The 18010-nt window shown below is 35.4% G+C and overlaps 1 protein-coding gene across 6 annotated transcripts in view; it reads left to right on the top strand.

Moving 5' to 3' along the window:
* CDK8 (cyclin dependent kinase 8) overlaps positions 1-18010 on the top strand; it is a 136507-nt gene that overhangs the window by 93058 nt on the left and 25439 nt on the right. For 3 of the 6 annotated variants that reach the window (XR_012016277.1, XM_072795713.1, XM_072795712.1), the window contains exons 5-7: positions 7715-7772; positions 9972-10103; positions 17251-17394. Coding sequence is in view for 5 of the 6 variants with exons in the window: in XM_072795713.1 (XP_072651814.1) it covers positions 7715-7772; positions 9972-10103; positions 17251-17394 (334 nt within the window). In the remaining variant the exon portion in view is untranslated. The remainder of the gene's footprint in view (positions 1-7714; positions 7773-9971; positions 10104-17250; positions 17395-18010) is intronic. The other 3 variants (XM_072795715.1, XM_072795714.1, XM_072795716.1) reach the window with 3 other exon arrangements.

Genomic DNA, 18010 nt, shown 5'->3' with positions numbered 1-18010 from the left:
CATATATTAATTGGCCCCCCCACCTGCCTTTATAACTACCTTTCCTGCCAGTCTGCCCCTGCTTATCATACTCTACTCACAAAGGCCTTCTCGAGGTGCCTGGGTGGCTCAGTCAGTTAGACATCTGCCTCTGGCTCAGGACATGATCCCAGGGTCCTGGGCTCAAGCCCCATATGGGGCTCCCTGCTCAGTGGGGAGCCTGTTTCTTCCTCTCCCTCTCCCTTTCCCTTCCACTTTCCCCTGCTTGTGGTTTCTCTGTCAAAGAAATAAATGCTTTCTTGAATAAACCAAGCTATGGAGTTACCTCAGAGACTTCTTGTTTTTCCTTTGAACTGCAAAGTTCATACATAACATAACACCTACATAAATAATCCTTTCTTCTCATCCTTCAAATTCCAGCCTAAGTGTCACCTTGAAAGGCCTTCCCTCACCATCCTATCCAAAGTAATGCCCCCATTTGTCTTTCCCTCACCACGTATTCAGAATAGGACCCTCATTCTCTCTAATGGAATAGCATTTTTTTTAATAGCATTTGGTAAATTTCTAATTTTTTATGTATTTGTTGATCTTTATCTAATGTCTGACTTCCCTATAGACCCGGACCATGTCTATTTCTTACTATCTCATGCCAAGGATAGTGTATGATAGGTGATATGTCCTCAGTATGTTGAATGAATGAAAATTAACTGCTATGACATGAGTTACAACCTAGAATCTATCAAGAGCTTTAAAAAGTATTCATTCCTTTTGATCTAGCAATCCTACTTTTAATAAACTCTCTTAAGGAGATTATAAAAAAAGGTGAAAGGCCATCACAGCATTATTGATAATAGTGACAAATTGAAAAAAAATACATGTCTAACAGAAAATAATTGTGCAAATTATTACATGCAGGAAAGATGAACTGTTGTTGCCATTTAAAATTATGTTTATGAAAAAAAATAAAAAATAAAATAAAATAAAATTATGTTTATGGTAAGTTTAAGTAATATTGTTATTTTGTTACAAGAAAAAGCAGACCACAACAAAGTGGCAATACTGAATGAAAAATACATCAACAAAAGAAAATGTACCAATATATTATGATTAAATCTGGATAGTAAATTGTGCTTTCTTAATCATATTTGAAAAAGAATAAACTTTTCTAAAAGATCGTATATTCTAGAAGGAAAACAATGTGTTTTTCTTAAGTATCAAAAGTATTTAAAAAATTGAATGAATATATTCACACAGTTATAAGAACTTACTATGTAATAAACCAGAAGTTATTTACAATAAACAAAGGCATCACTCCTTAGTATACTAGGGAGAAGTATTTTCTTGTCTATAACAAATTTTTTTTTGTTACTTATTTCTTAAAACTACACTAAAACCCATAGAGATCATAGGATGTAAAATGTATATTTAAAAATTAGGGTATTTATTCTAGCTTTAGCTGGAGGTAAATTCCTAACAATAAATTTGTAACTATTACTAAAGATACAGTAGACCTGCTGAAATGTAAAAACACTAGTAAAAATACTCTTAGAGAATATAAAATGTACAGTTTTTAGCAAGAGGAAAGCAATATATTAGAAAAATGGCAAAAATAACAATATAACTTTACTATCTAGAATAAGTTACTATTATGTATCAAGCTAATAAAAATTATAAAATCTTACAGGTACACATTGCCTTTGGTTTTGCAGATTGGTTTTACCACATTTAATGGTATTGTTTTTTTAAAAGAATGTTTATAAAACTGATACTTAAACCCTTAAAGGGCAAAATTTGTTAATGTGTATCAAAAAAACTTTAAAAATGTTTATAACCTTTACAAAGCAATTTGACTTTCTAGGAATCAATCATAGGCAGATTCAGAAATGTTTGTTATAGCATTATTTTTCTTTTAATAAGGAACTAGGAACAACCTAAACATTTAATAGGAGCTAATGGATGTAAGTTACAGTGAATCCATAGGATTCATAAGGATTATGTGAGAAAAGTAATTTCCAAATTAAAAAATCTTCATGATATACTAGTGCCGAGGGGTACAAACAATATATTTAGTATGATGCTATTTTTTAGTTTTATAAAGAGGAAAAAAAACCAAAAAGGTAACTTGAAATGTTTGTGGTGGTCATCTGTTAGTTTAGAGACTATAGATGCTTTGTTTTCAGTCATCTGTTATCAAGCACATTGTCCTTTTTCTTCATTTCCCAGGTTATGTCCATTGAGCACATACTCACTTTTGAAATTTAAAAAACAAAACAAACTTCTAGTTTTAGAACAATAACGCTATTGATATTTTTTGATCTGATAATTCTGCTTTGGGATTTCATCCCAAGGAAATTACCTGATGTATATGTCAGGGTGTTTTGGGGTAGCAGGGAGGCAAGTATAAATTATACAAATACTATCAATGAGAGCATCGTCAGGGTTGGCGCCAGAAGTGGAGGTTTGGGGAAGATACAACCAGCTGTCTAGTAATAGAGGAATACAATTTAGGTAGTAAAAGTAATGTACAAACATCCAGATTTGTCCAGAAAATAATACTTGAGAAGACAGAACACAAAACAGTACAAACAATAGTTTGTACTATTCACTGATCACTGTTATCCTAGCAAATATATAAATTAATATTGTTTAGAATAGTTTTTGGAGTTAGTGATTTTCAGATTTGAATACAAACTATAATTTTTTTGGTAAAATTTGGTTAAATTCTTAATAATGTCACTGGAACTGTTCTGAAAACTAAGAGATTTTTGATATCCTGTCTCTGCCACTTAATCTCTCTCCCTTGAGATGTGTGATCTCAATATTATTCAGCTTTCTAGTCTTCAAGATTACTTAAAGTTACCTTTTTTTTTTCTTAGTGGTCATTTTATTAGATTTTTTGCTTCAACTGTGTTATACCTTACCTTACACCTATTTTTGTTTTACAAAATACAATTAAATAAATCTAACTTGGAAAATGCATTTCTATGTACAAGAAAATATACATGTATATATTAATATGTGCACATTTCTATTAGGAATAAATACGGCCGTGCCTATAAATTTAGTATTAGAGGGAAATTCATAGCTCAAGAAATTCATAGCTCAGAAGAATAAGGGAAAACTATTACAAAAATATCTTCCAGATCTCATTCACTGGGTTTCCAAATTTCTGACTCAACTACTTAGAACATTTCATTAAAACAATTTTTTAAATTACTGAATATATGCCTACTTAAGTCTTTGTTGCCCAGGTTTGAATCTCTCATATATGTATGTATCACAGCTCATTTTCTTCAGCATGTATGATAGTAAAAAATGATTAACAACCAAACTGAAAGTTACTGAGTATCTAGAAAATGTGCCACTAGGTTGTGGTGTTTACAATGTTTGTGAAAGTTAAATTCTGAATAAATCTTAGAGAACAGCACTAATAATGGTTTCTTATGGATTGCTATTTTTTCATAGATCTATCAAGAATGAAATTTTCCTGTTGACTCGAAGTTTCTATCTTGCCTTGACACCTTAGTGCACATATGAAGACCCCATTTTCACTCCCAGAATAAAAAGGTCTTAGTAGTTATCTAGGTTGTATGCCATCATTCTCCACTTCTGCACCTAAGTCAGATATTTCTGATTGATAATGTTGGCTTCCTGATCAGCCCACTTCCTATCTTTCTCAAGATAGAGCTCCCTATAGTCCTTAACTTTTTTTTTTTTAATGTGGGAATGTATTTAAGATTTTATTTATTCATGAGAGCCAGAGAGAGAGGCAGAGAGGCAGAGACCCAGGCAGAGGGAGAAGCAGGCTCCTCGCAGGGAGCCCGATGGGGAACTCAATCCCAGGACTCCGGGATCACGACCTGAGCCAAAGGCAGACACTCAACTGCTGAGCCACCCAGGCGTCCCAACTTTCTTTTTTTTAAGTCAGGATTGACCTCTTAAATGAAACCACTTTGCCATCACTGCTGCATGCCATGAAAATAACAGGAGGAGGGACCCATTGTTTATAAATAGTGTCATTGAAACAACACAGCACCATTCTCCTTTGTGACTATATAGCATGCCCAAACTGAATTTTAAATTCACTTATAGAAGTGGTGTTGGTGTTGGCTTTTAGCCCTGAGCTCTGCTTCAGATCATACAAAAGGCAGCAAGTTGCCTAGGAAAGTGATTTTTAGCTATTAACTAGCTCTTTGGCCCCAAATCCTTGACAGAGAAACTGTTTATTTCCCCAACCAGTGCTAAAACCCTGGTTTGGAACTTGACAGTCTGGTAAGTTACCCAACAAAAGGAAGAACAAGAGAAGTTGTTTTCCACCTATACCTCGTAGTAAACTGATCTATACTACTCACCCTAGGGCTTCTTCGATATGGGCCCCGCTACTGAATGAGTAGGAAAGCAGAAAAGAAGAGAGATGTCCATATTGTGCAAATACTATCTCTTGCCAGATACAGAGATAGTATTTTAGAATTGAGCACTTAAGTCCTGGAACAGTCCATCACAGCAAACCAGTTAATCAGTTTACACCTTTGGAGAAGGGAGTAGGATTTGGGATGTAGTGGAAGAGCAATGGGTGGCCAAAGGGTCTTTAACTTTTAATTATATGTGACTTTATAGTTTGAATTGTTTATAATCAGAATGTATTCAAGTATTATTTATGTCATTAAGTAGGGGGACAGAGAATCAAATTATGCCAAGTAACACAGAGGAAGGATCTTTGGGGGCAGAAATAATGGGATACCAATGACCTGGTTTTGAAAGGTCTAGTCACAGGACTCGGAAAATGGCAGGGGGATGTGGATGGTGGCAGGGGGGTGGAACAAATTTATGGGAATAAGCTTGCAGATGCCTTGCATCCCCTCAAAAGGACATTGGATCTTATTCACATAAGATGGAGACCAGTTAAAGTAGAAATAATGTTTTAGTAGTAATAAAGCATAGCAAGAGCATTCAAAGACATTTTTGAAAAGGTTCATACCACTCTCACTAACTTTGTTCTTCTACTCATGGTACTTTTTTTTTTTTTTAACCTATTGGTAATCACAGTCTGTATATAATTTTGTGTTCTGTTTTCACTCAATCTTTCAGTAATTTTCCATGATAACTACTATGGAAGATTTTAAGCAAGGGAGTGATATGATCAGCTTTGTCTTTTAGAAATGTTACCCTGGCAACATTACAGAAGATAGTTTGGATGGGAGAAGAATCGTAATGGGGTTAAAGAGTAGAGAACGTATTCAAGAGATATTTAGGGAATTCTACCCCAATAGATCATAAGAAGAGAGTTCTAGCAGAGAAATGGAAGTTTCCCCCTGATCCCACATTGGTGGTTGAGAGCAAGCTCTGTTTCTCAGCCGAATAGAAATGCTGCCAGATGCCTCTTTGGAAAGCCCTCCTCTGCCTTCAATATTGTACACTAGTCTCAGAGATATGATTTCATTTTGAAGTAGGCTGAGCTGAGAGTCTCTGCAGAGTCTAACCCAGCGGTGACTGACACAGTGCATGAAAGCAATTTTACTTGTGCTAGGCAGCACTTGCAGGTAGCCCACAAGGAATAGCATTAATGCTGTACTTCCTTTAGGTATTTTGCCGGTTATTCTAGTGGCCAGGAGTGTGTGTGTACAGTACTGATAGAGGTTCTCAAAAATTTTTTTTTAAATTTTTATTTATTTATGATAGTCACAGAGAGAGAGAGAGAGAGAGAGGCAGAGACACAGGCAGAGGGAGAAGCAGGCTCCATGCACCGGGAGCCCGATGTGGGATTCGATCCTGGGTCTCCAGGATCACGCCCTGGGCCAAAGGCAGGCGCCAAACCACTGCGCCACCCAGAGATCCCTCAAAATTTTTTTGAATGAAACTATTGTTGTTGACTGAAAAACTTGCTATGTAAAGTTACTTTCAAAATGATATATTAGGAAGGGAGCACTTGACTTAAAACATGGGGTTGATTCTGCTTCTGCCTACTCTTATAGATGATTATACTTACAGGGCAAGTCATGTAATGTCTCTAGTGCCCAGTTTCTTCACCCTGAAAAATGTAGGAATTTGTAACCTCTGAAACGTATATGCTACCGTTTCAGCAATTCTTTGCTTTTTTTTGCTAGGGACAAAAAATTTTTTCATCTGTAAGTTACATTTTGTCAGTAATAACATCGAGGCTGTTACTGAATATGGCTTCGTTCTGCTTTCCCGGCGCGGCCCAGCGCCTGCGCAAGGAGTGAGAGGCTGGGTTTTTATCACTTTTAATGAATTTGGCATTATTTGTTGTAGATTTTTAAAATTTCCCTTTTGGGAAGAAAAACCAAAAACTTGCCCCAGCTGATACACTGGGGGACTTTGTTCCCTTCCCTGCTTGACCCCCCCCCCTCCCAGTTTTGGGTTGGATTGGGGGGGTGTCTCTGGGGCTCTGCCCCTTTTTCCAGGAGTGGTACGTCGTGTGTGCGTGTGCGTGCGCCCCACAACCTAGAACAGAAGCTCCGTGTTAGAGGCTGGTCTTCCCCGCCCTGGGGTGTGCACTGCTCTCGCCTGGTGGCTCCTGGGGCTTTGTCTGCTCTGCACACCTCCTCCCTGCATCCTGGAGGTCGGAACTTCCAGCCAGAAGCCTCTGCCCTCGGACTGCCCCACTCCCCTCCCTCTGCCCCCCCCCCCCCGGCCCGGCCCCTGCCTGTTACCTTGGGGTGTCCTTGCACTGGTCACCCCGGCGTGTCCCTCAAAATCAGGGCCGGGGGACAGCCCTCCCGTGTGTGTGGCTAGTTGTGCTTTGGGAAAAGTGGAGAGTTCAATAAATTTCTGGTGCTCTGGTCTCCAAAAAGAAAAAAAAAAAAAAAAACACTAGTTACCATTGTAGATAGTCTTCATTAACATTTTTAATTTTAAGGTTGCTTTGAAGGGCATTCTAATCTAATTTCACTGTTATTTAGCAGACTGGTAGAATTAAAGACCAAGTAAACAGGCTAGCAGAGTGAGAAAGGTTTGGGGGTTGCTCTCCCCCCACCACTTCCTCTCTGTCCCACCCTCTTCTCTTCTTCTTCCCTCTTCTTGCTGAGGAGGACACAAATCTCACATGTCAGTGTAGTAGATACCACATAGCAGATTGTAGATGATAGTTAATCCTGTATATTTTTAGAGACTTTTAACACTGTTTGAAATTTTACTTCTATAAAACCTTATTTTAAGTTTTAGCTTCTTTTTTTATTTAAACGTAAAAAATCTCAAAACCAGATCATAGAAAATTCCTCTTCACTAATCCATTTAGAAAAGACTTTAGTAAATTGATTTTTCTATAATTTATTTGTTTAAACATAGGTGCATACTTTGCATTTCCAAAAATAAAAAGATAACCAGCTGGCTCCTTCCTTTGCTATTCAGAATTAAGCCATTTGTGAAGATACATTTTCCCTTAAAATTGCAGGACATTTTATATAATTGAAAGAGTTGGAAGTAACCACAACATTATAGCTTCCTGTCAGATGCTTCACAGTAGTGAGCACAGACTGAATAAAGGGCCAAGAAAAGCCTTATTAACTCTACCTGGAGAAAAGTGCTATCCCATTTGGGCCTTCATGAAGTTTGCATATCGCTTTGCATAAAGTTTCTTTGGTGACTTCCTGTGTTTGATTTTAATTTTTGAGTAAATGAGATTTTGTAAAGGTGGATTTATGTTATATTGATATATTGTCTGTTGTAAAGAAACCACTACTGTCTACTGAAAAAAATCACTATTTTGTTTCCACAGAAACCTGCTAATATTTTAGTTATGGGTGAAGGTCCTGAGCGAGGAAGAGTAAAAATTGGTATGTTTTATCTTTGATAAGTCACAGTGTAGCACTCTTGTAAAACTTTTACAGGCACCTATTATCATTTCTAACTTTTGCTGTAATAATATGTGTATATTCATGTAGTTCCTGCTTGATCAAAGCCATTTCTAAAGAGTTTATGTTAAAAATGAAAAATGTTTCACACTCTTAAAAGGTGTCAGACAATCTTTAGGGCTTGAAGTGTTCTAATTATAAAACAAGCTGTGGATGTTTCTTAGAAACCTTTGCCTTCATTAAAAATAGCCTATCAAGGTGAGTGGCTTCTATCCACATTAGAGGCCAGCCTCACCTTTAGTCACAAGGGCTTATACAGCACATTAGTGATTATAGCATCACTTCTGTTCACCTGAGCCAGATTACATCAGAACATGTACTTCTGTGACCTTGTCAACATTGGAAATTATAAACTAGGAAAACCACGAAGGCTGGATAGGTATAGACTCTCAAGTGTGAATGAGCCTGCTGATAGAGGGCCTCTGCCTAATAGGAAAAAAAAATAACAAGCATTCTGTACCTTGGCATATTTTCTAATAGCTCTGTTTCTTTATATATCAAAACAAAATTTTACCCAGTTCTGGCCTGACACCTATAAGGATAGAACTGAATTTATTTATTCTAACTGGTTTTTTCCATTGTCATTTCTAAGTTGTGTCTGTCACATTTATTTAGTTTGTTTCCTGTGTGGGTAGAAGAAATGTTGTAACTAAATTATGTTAATTTAAAGGCAGCAGGATTCTGGGGGTATTTTTACAAAGTAATTTCTGATTGCAACATTTAATATAAATTCAAATTATCGGCTAATTTGTACCACTTCCCCAACAAAGAACAACCTAGGTATTCCTAAAGCCTCCTTCCTCTCCTCCCCAGTAAATTTCCCAAATCTCACTTTCCACTTAGACTCTCAGAATACTCTTTTATCATACAAACCTTGCAAATTTTAAATATCACAAAAATTTGATGCACCTCAAAGTACTCCTGGTCATTGACTCCCTTTGAAAGCCAGGCCCTGTCAGTACTTACTCTCTAGTCACCAGATGCCTGTTAAGTCCTTATTTGTGTTTTTAAAAAGTCCAGTTTGGTTGCATCAAGTTCAAATGTAAGTTCAAAGTGTGCAAATTGGAAAAGACCTAGTCAAACAGTAGTTACAGATGTATTTTTACTATAAGATTTGAGGAAATTTTATACAACAAAATCTAGTTTGGAATTATATGTAATGCATATGATGTTAGCAGGTTTGGGGGGATATTAATGCTTAAAGCATTCACATTTAAGAAGAAATACTATTTTTTATATAAACTAATATTTAGTAATCTGAGTCATGGTTTTATCTTTAGCAAATTTCTGTGGTTTTTCTTTTAACCTCTATAATTAAGTAGATTAGACGAGGGCCTACTTCATTAAAAATATGTATTAAGAAAGCAAAACGAAACAAATGATTGATGAATCTCGAAATTTTTGATAGATGGTATGAATAAGTGATTATTCATTCATGTGTATTTGATAAAAGCGATGTGTAATGACACTAGATACTAAGATGAAGACTGTTTTTGCTTTTAAGATTACAGTGTAATAGGATGAACAGCCATGCCTGAATAACTACACTATATATTAAACTGTGTCAAATGCCACAGCTCTAGTTGTGAGCTAGGGTTTTTTGACATTTGTCAAATCATTTAATTTCTTCTTTTGAAAAAAATTTTTTTTCCTCTAGAAAAAGGAAGTGATTGAACTATAATGATCTTTTAAAAGGTCTTTTCCAGCTTAAAAATTTTACTATGATTCTTTAAAGTTAATAGTATTCAACCCAAATAAATGGGGGGAGATAGTGGTGTTAACTTACTGTATAGTCAATGTCTGATTCCCCGGCGAACAGGCTTATTGATTCGAATAATGGGAAGCTGTACTGTAACGGATGTAGTTTGTCAGTGCTTGCAACCAGTACAAGGAATGGACACGCACCTTAACTACCCTGTCTCCAGTAATGGCATGACAGGTGGGAAGAAATCTGCCCAGGGGCAAAGGGTCACCCTGCCTCTAGCAGCAGAGTGTGTCCATAAACCAGGTTGAAGAGTTCAGCGGTTTCCCCATCTTCCTAAATAGTAGTGGTAAAATTATAGTAATCAGTTATATTGGTAAAAATCTGTTGACTTGACCTTATTATTATCTGTTTTCCAGCTGATATGGGCTTTGCCCGATTATTTAATTCACCTTTGAAGCCTTTAGCAGATTTGGATCCGGTGGTTGTGACGTTCTGGTACCGAGCCCCAGAGCTACTCCTGGGGGCAAGACACTATACCAAAGCTATTGGTGAGTGCAGCTCACGAAAAATCTATCACCTTTCAGAAATGACTTTGTTGTAGTAAAATACACATATTTCTATATATTAAGTCAAATAATACAGAAGGTTATAAAGTACAAGCAAAATCTGTCCTACAATCCCACTGCCTATAAACACCACTATTAGCATTAGGAGTGTATTATTCCAGGCATCTCTCTCTGATAGATAAATAGATGTTTTAAAGCTTTTTAAATATATGGGATCATACGATGCATGCTAAGTAAAAATGTATTTTAAATTTTACTTGAAAGAGAAATAAGCACAGTAAAATTTCTAAGCCATTAAACTGCAGACTGATGTTTGTTTCACCAAAAGAAATATTTATTTCTAAAAGATCCCCTTAGAGTTAAGGGGGAAAAATTAAGGGAAACAGTAGGAATTTAGGATATCTTAATTCACTTTTCAATTTTTGATTGTGTTGATTACCTCCCTCTAGGAAGAATTAGGAAATAGTACTCTTTTACTTCCCCACCTACCTCTCAATTTATAAGCTATGTGAGAAATATCGTTGTCATCATTATTATCATTACTACTACTTTGTTAATGTTTACGATATTTATTTTCTTTTTGCAAACCGTAATTCCCACAGCTCTCATTATCCCACTCAGATTATATACTGTAATGGATTTGGTGTTCAACTACCACAGTCCTTTTACCACATCTTTCCCATTACTAACATCTTTATTCTGCCTCATGTTATTTCATTGAACTTTATCATTGCATACTTAAGTGCTTTGCTTTTCTTTTTCCCTGTGTTGTATGTCTTTACTGTTTACCCAACTTGTTCTGTTTTCTCCAGAATGGCATTGAGCCTGCTTTTGTTTTTGTTTTTGTTTTTGTTTTTTGGTTAACTCCATCCTGAAGTCTTCTATGGTTTGCTGTATTATGGATTGATTTTTATCCTGGCTTTTCTTTTTTTTCAATTCCTCTGAGTTGGATATATTTCCTTCCGGGCTTTATTATTTTGCTATAGCAATATCTCAGCTTGCTTTGGAAGGGTGTGTTGGAGGTAAATTTCCTAGTTCTTATATTTCTGAAAAATGCCTTTGTCTTACTATATCATGCAGTTTGACCAAGTTTAAAATTCTAAGTATAAAAGGACTTACCCTCAGTATTTGGTGATGCTCTTCCATTGTCTTGTAGCATCAGTGTTGCTAATGAAGACTCGTGCCAATCTTATTCTTATTCCTTGATGGACTACCTGGGTGGTTTTTCTTTCTAAAAACAAATAGGATTTCTTATCTTTATATCTCACAGTAATGAGCTGGCCACTTGGTAGGCACATTCATTCTGAAGGTCATATCCCATATTCCATGTCTGTGGAAAACTCCTACACTAGTCTTTTGATTTCCTCCTGTTTTCTATGTCTTTCTTTCCTAAACTGAGTGTGAGCAGATGTTGGATGCCTCAGGTTGACCCTTTATACCACTTTTCTTATGTTCTTCTGTCCTTGTTTTTTTTTTTTTTTTTAAGAACCCCTTCTTATGCTCTATCAGTTTTTTATATTATTTTATGTAAAGAAAAGCTTCTCAGATGTCTGTGAGGACAGTGGTAACAGTGCTTTTTAATTGTTTGTAATTTGCTGTATTCCTGGAATAATTTTTTGTGTTTTCTTCGTAGGCTTTTTATTTATATGGCTTGGTCTCTCCCTTCCATGTGGCAAGTGTTCTTCCCCTGTTTCTTGACCCTTGATTGTCTCTTGATATTTAAGAATCAGGTTACAGAAAAGTGCTTAGGAACTTTGTATACATAGATCATAGGGCTCGTTGGCTGGCAGATTTTCGGGTGATCTAGCAGAGAATACCATTAATGAGGGGATCCCCAAATGCTTAGCATGCACAAGTCTTTGTCCTGAGGATATTCAGATTCCTTAAGGGAAGAGTCTTCCAACTTTGGGCTTAAGTTTCATGTACCTGGTAGCCCCAGGGCAGTGAAGGGAGCGTTGGGGAAGGATCAACTGTTCAAAACACAGACTTTATAGCTGGTCCTCTAAGGACAAAATCTTCCAAATTGTACAGGACAATCCTGCTTCACTTCACACTCAGTGATAATACTGTGTCTAGGGCCTTCTCTGAGCTATTCTGTCTGCCTTCCATCTTCCTGAAGTAAAGTGTTCTTTTGTATCTCTGCCTAGATCAGGTCTTCATATGGCCAGTCTCTTTTTTTTTTTCATTGAGATCTTAATCAAAATACTACCTCTTCAGAGAGAACCTTAGTGATCACTTAGTGGTCAAAAGTAGTCATCCTGCCTTCCCTATTCCCACTTCTATCTTACTGCCTTAAAAGCATTGAATAGTATCTAAAATCCAGTAAAATAGATAGACCTTGCCTCGCTGGTCACCCTAGTAGGCCAGTGCCTACATGGTACACAATGATAATTTAGTACTTTGTTGAATGAATTAATGAATGAATCTTGTCCTCAGTAATCTCCTGTTCTTTTTATTACTATGGATATATGCCTTTATTATTTTGCTGCCATTTCAGTGTATACCCAAGAAGGGAAAAGAAGAAATACTTATGATCATTCCCCCATTAAAAAAAAAAAAAACTTTATATATTTATTTATTTATTTATTTGGCAGAGAGAGAGAGAGAACACAGTAGGCAGAGTGGCAGGCAGACAGAGAGGGAGAAGCAAAGTCTAAGCAGAGAATGTGATGTAGGGCTTAATCCCACGGCCCTGGGATTATGACCTGAGCTGAAGGCAGATGCTCAACTGACTAAGCCACCGAGGCTCCCCTCATTCCCCCATCTTAATCTTGAACCCAACATGTCTTTCTTAAGAAAATCTTTATATTCACTAATCTTCATAACTACTTTGAGATCACATTTCATTTTATAGAAAAGTAAAGGTAGATAAAGTTAAGTCAGTTAGATACAGGACTTCTCTGTACTGTATTTACAACTTTTCTATAAATCTAAAATTACTCCAGAATAAAATGCTTATTTTTTAAAAAGTCAACCAGAAGGAAAAGTGAAAATCATTAAACTAGTCCTGTTTTTGAATACATATAATTACCTGTGTATACATTTGGTTATCTTTTTTATAAGTATATTTTAAGGGACGCCTGGGTGACTCAGCAGTTATGTGTCTGCCTTCGGCTCAGGGCATGATCCTGGAGTTCCAGGATCGAGTCCCACATCAGGCTCCCTGCATGGAGCCTGCTTCTCCCTCTGCCTGTGTCTCTGCCTCTCTCTCTGTGTGTCTCTCATGAATAAATAAATAAAATCTTTAAAAAAGTATTTTAAGTCTTTAGCATATAAACTAATACGATGTATAACTATTTTTTCCACTTAAAAGTGAGTATTTAAAAGCATTGTTACTTTTGATAAGACATATTAACAGACTACAAAGATAAGGAAGTGATTGCTTAATCTTAGCTGTTATCAACTTGAAAACTTGAGACTTTGAATTGATTTAAATTAAGTAAAAAATATGCCATCTTAGAAGCTTGTGACTCTGTTTATCTTTTTCTAAAGAAACTTATATTTTGAATATTGGAATTCCTATAACTTGTTATTCACTAGGACAATCTGCAGTCTAGCATTTTTGATGTGGGGCTCTTTCTCACAAAGCTAAACTAACAGCAATTTAGTAAATCCCTTGTTCAAATGGCTTTGTAATTTGGAAAAGAGAAGCCCTTTCTTCATATTTTTCCTCTCTTCGTCTTCCTCATCAAAATTTATTGGATAACTATTAGGTAAACTTTTTAAAACTTAAGAGAAACTGAAATGTACTCAAATTAATCTGATTTATAGCCCTAGCTCTATCACTCAGGGTGTGTGCACACACGCATGCTCACCCTCATGCAAACCATTTAGTTCTTTAGCCTCATTTTTTGAAAGTGAGAATTTAGCTTCAGTCATCTCTTAGATCCCCTTCAACTTAAAAAGTTCTGTGACCTTGGAAAAACAACTGCTTCTGAGGTAGAGAGATTACAGAGGACACAAGGATGCAGATTGAAACCAATGAGACCCTCTGCAGTGGTGATCCCCACCCAAGCCAGGTGTACATACCTGACTTGGCCAAGAGCAATCTTGGAAAGCATTTTCTCTTATGAAGACATTGGCTCAAAAATGTCTTGAAAGCACTTTTCTTTTATGAAGACATTTGTCAAAAATGTCAAAAATATCTTTTAAATCACTTCTTTTTTTGAGAGAAAGATTGTACATAAACCATTTTTAATATAAATATTTAAAAACAGAATAAAGGAATAAAAATGAAACTTCTTCCTTAAATCCAGTCTCTCCCACACAATCCCATTCTGCGTATTACTTATGTAAGTAGCCTGAGGGTGCATTAAAGTATTCAACAAATTCCCCAGCCACAGTGAAAGCTGCTTATCAAGAACTTGCTTAGCATTTTTACTTACTTGTCAGATAGTTGTGTAGTTTGAGTGGCTGATAGAAGAACCTTTGTAGTTGAATGCACAGATTACTTGTTCAGTAGTTGATTTTAATAGCATCATTTAGAAGAGTGAAATCTTAGTGAAATCTTAGCTAGTGGAGTTTAGTGGATTATGTTAAACTGAGGCTACTAAGAAGCAACGGAAAGAGCATAGGAGAAAAACGTTCCTACCCTCTATTACAAACAGATTTTAGTGCTGCAGGTTTTTATTCACTTGTACAAAACTGCAACCCAAATAATTAAGCCAAAGAGAGTCAATAATAGGCTAATAAACATTGTACTCCCAGTAACAAAGTTTAATTCAGTTTTGAGTGTTTTGGGGTTTTGTTTGGTTGACTTCGTAGAGGCTGAAAGAGGAGTTTCAGTTTTTAATTAATCATCACTTAAAGCAGTTTTAAAGTTTTATGGACTTTTAAACTCAGATGTTTGTTCTCAAATAACTGAATGCCCACTAATTATGTGGCATTCTATTAAGTGGGAAGTATACTATAAAATATCAAGCTCTACCCCCCGCCAAATTTGGATCTACATAGCATGCTAATTGCTGTCTACTTTGCCTAGTTAGCTCAATAGCTACACAAAGCATCCCAGATTTTGAGAAATAGATGAGATTTATGTATTTTTATTTTGGAAAGTCTTTTCCTGAAGGAGGTAGGCAGGTGAACAGGGAAGGACTTTACCATGAAATTGGCACATTCTGGAAAAAAATAGGCAAGATAGGAAAGAGAGACTTATGTACACAGATTTAAAAATTTGTCTGAAATAATAGCCTGCTTAGCTAACTTAACTTCCTGATTAATGTCTGGATCAGGATTTTGAAGAAAGGAAGGATGATGAGATTGCTAAAAGTAAGAGATAATAAAAAAGATGCAGAGAAAGAGGTTATGAGGGCAAGATTAATAAGCAAGGTTTAATAAACTATTTCTTCCTATTTTCTGACCTTTTATTTTAGAAGCAATATCGCTTTAAGGATAGCTACACCACTTACGTTTCATCTGCCTTTACATAGTTTTCTTTAGAATTTTTCATAGCTAACCAGAATGTGTTGTTATGGTGTCTTTTGGGTGCTAGGAGTAGAGTTTTAAACATGCAAACTGACCCATAGGCTCAGTTTTGAGAGCCTTTTGGGTGCTAGGAGTAGAGTTTTAAACATGCAAACTGACCCATAGGCTCTCTTTGTGATGCTCCTTAGCTTACCTTTTAAGTAAGATTATCATAAGTCAAGTTATCATATGGGGTACATATGTAAAAAGAATAATCACAAAATAATTTTTCTGTTACTAAAAACAAAATAGTTTGGCTTGTATCTCTTGATACTTTTCCATATGATGGTATTGGCTAACTTGGTTCTCTGATGTGGGAGAAAACTGATATGCAAACACAATGTCCTTTTTAAAAATCACTTGCTTGTGGTCAGGGTGTTTAATCTTACTAAAAAGATTACTGCCTTGTTAGTATGAAATAGAAATGTGATAATTTTACATTAAAGATCTATATTCCAATTTTAGGGTTTAGGAATTCTGAGTTATTTTATAAATTAACATTTTTTTCTCATTTTCTATGTATGTGACAGTTATTAATAGACCTGGGTAATTGGCTTTAATAAAATAGTGGTTTTTATTTTTCCCTCTATAGTTATTTGTATTTACCACAGGTTTTGGTTAGATCAGTCAAAACACACTCACATTCATTGAATCTCTGCTGTGTGCACACCATTGTACTTAGTGTAGAGAAGTTAACTTTGTTGGTTTAGGACTTTGTTAAAGTAGAAACTGAGTAATTTCAGTTTTAAATTCTAAAGTGGCATGTAGATCTTTCCTCTGTTAATAACAGTTCTATTGAGTAAAAGTTTAATATGAATGAAAATTAGCTTAAATCTTAAAGTGAATGAAAGCAGTTTGTTGCACTACAGAGGAATCCATTTGCCTGGCTTTTTATAAGTAAGTCTAGTAAATTTGTACCCTTTCCACCTGTCTTAAGGTAGGATTTTGTTCCCTGTTTTCTTGTCCTTATTAAATTGCAAAATCTGACACTATCGTATCATAAAGAAATACATTGAAGGAAAAACTGTTCAAGTAGAAATGCAGTTTGATTAGGTGAGGCATTGTCTTTCTCCTATTGGAATAACACCTTGCTAATTAGTGCTAGCATGAGGGGATAATTATTAGACTTCACAAATTAGCATGTACATAAACTAAAGAAAAATATTTCTACCTTAAAAAATTGGTGCTGATTGTTTTTGGCAAGTATACGCAATTTCAAAGGCTATTTGGGTTTTCTGTTTTGGTTTTATTTTTTGTTTAATTTTGTTTGTTTGTGGTTCCTATGCTCCATATGCAACTTTGTGTGTATTTCATAGGTAAGGTATGTTTGAAGCATTTAAAAATTGCCAAAAATTTAGCTAATAAATTTGATTTGAACTTGGAATGAAGCCACTGGGTATAATGGAGATGTAATAGGGAATGAAAAATTGGGGTGGGTTGGGTGGGAATATATATTTACAAATAATATTCCATGATATTTTAATTATAATTGCTTTAGAAATTAATATGACTTATTAGGAAAAGAAAAGAAAGAAAAAACACTCCCCACCAAGATAAAAATGCATTTTCTTTTGGAAAGAACCACTTTATTTTCCTCCTTTCTTTTTCTTTTTTCCTTTCCTTTTTTTTCTTTTCTTTTTTTTTTTTTTTTCTTTTTGTTTTAAAGATATTTGGGCTATAGGGTGTATATTTGCAGAACTACTAACGTCAGAACCAATATTTCACTGTCGACAAGAGGACATCAAAACTAGTAATCCTTATCACCATGACCAGCTGGACAGAATATTCAATGTAATGGGATTTCCTGCAGGTACACATTATGTTTTTGTTTTTGTTTTTAAATCACTGTTGTTTGAACCTAGATATCTTCATTGGAAAGGTGTATATCTTTAGCTGATGGAAGCTACTCTTACTCAATTCTTTATATTTATGACTTGCATTAATCAAAGATCCTTAGGAATAGCAAAATTTATAGAGTTCACATATTAACATAAAGATATCTATGGGTTTTCTGAATTTGAGGAGTATATTTTTGTTTCATTTTATTTTTTGTTTTGTTTTGTTTAATATTTGAAATGATAAAATATTTACGATCTCTGTATTAAAAGGTGCCTTTAATTCTTACAAAAGGAAACTAAATAAAATTCAGTAGTACGTATTTCTGTCTGGCAACACATATAATAATGCCAATATTTGGGATTTGAATACAAATTTTTAACATTTTTTATATTTAGGGCACTGTACAGAATCACATTATATTGAATAAAAGAAGTTTTTTATCCTATAACCCTTGCTGGTAAGAACATTCTTTTAAGTGTTCTGTTAGAACAGCAACCTTGCCTGTACTGATTGGCAGCAGGGAGAAAGTTATTTAGGTGTCTCATCATAGGCGTTAGACCTCTCCAACTATATCCCCGTCCCTTGTT

This window comes from Canis lupus, chromosome 24 (genome assembly GCF_048164855.1).
Source record: "Canis lupus baileyi chromosome 24, mCanLup2.hap1, whole genome shotgun sequence".
Lineage (NCBI taxonomy): Eukaryota > Metazoa > Chordata > Mammalia > Carnivora > Canidae > Canis > Canis lupus.
This window is presented reverse-complemented; position numbering and strand designations above follow the sequence as displayed.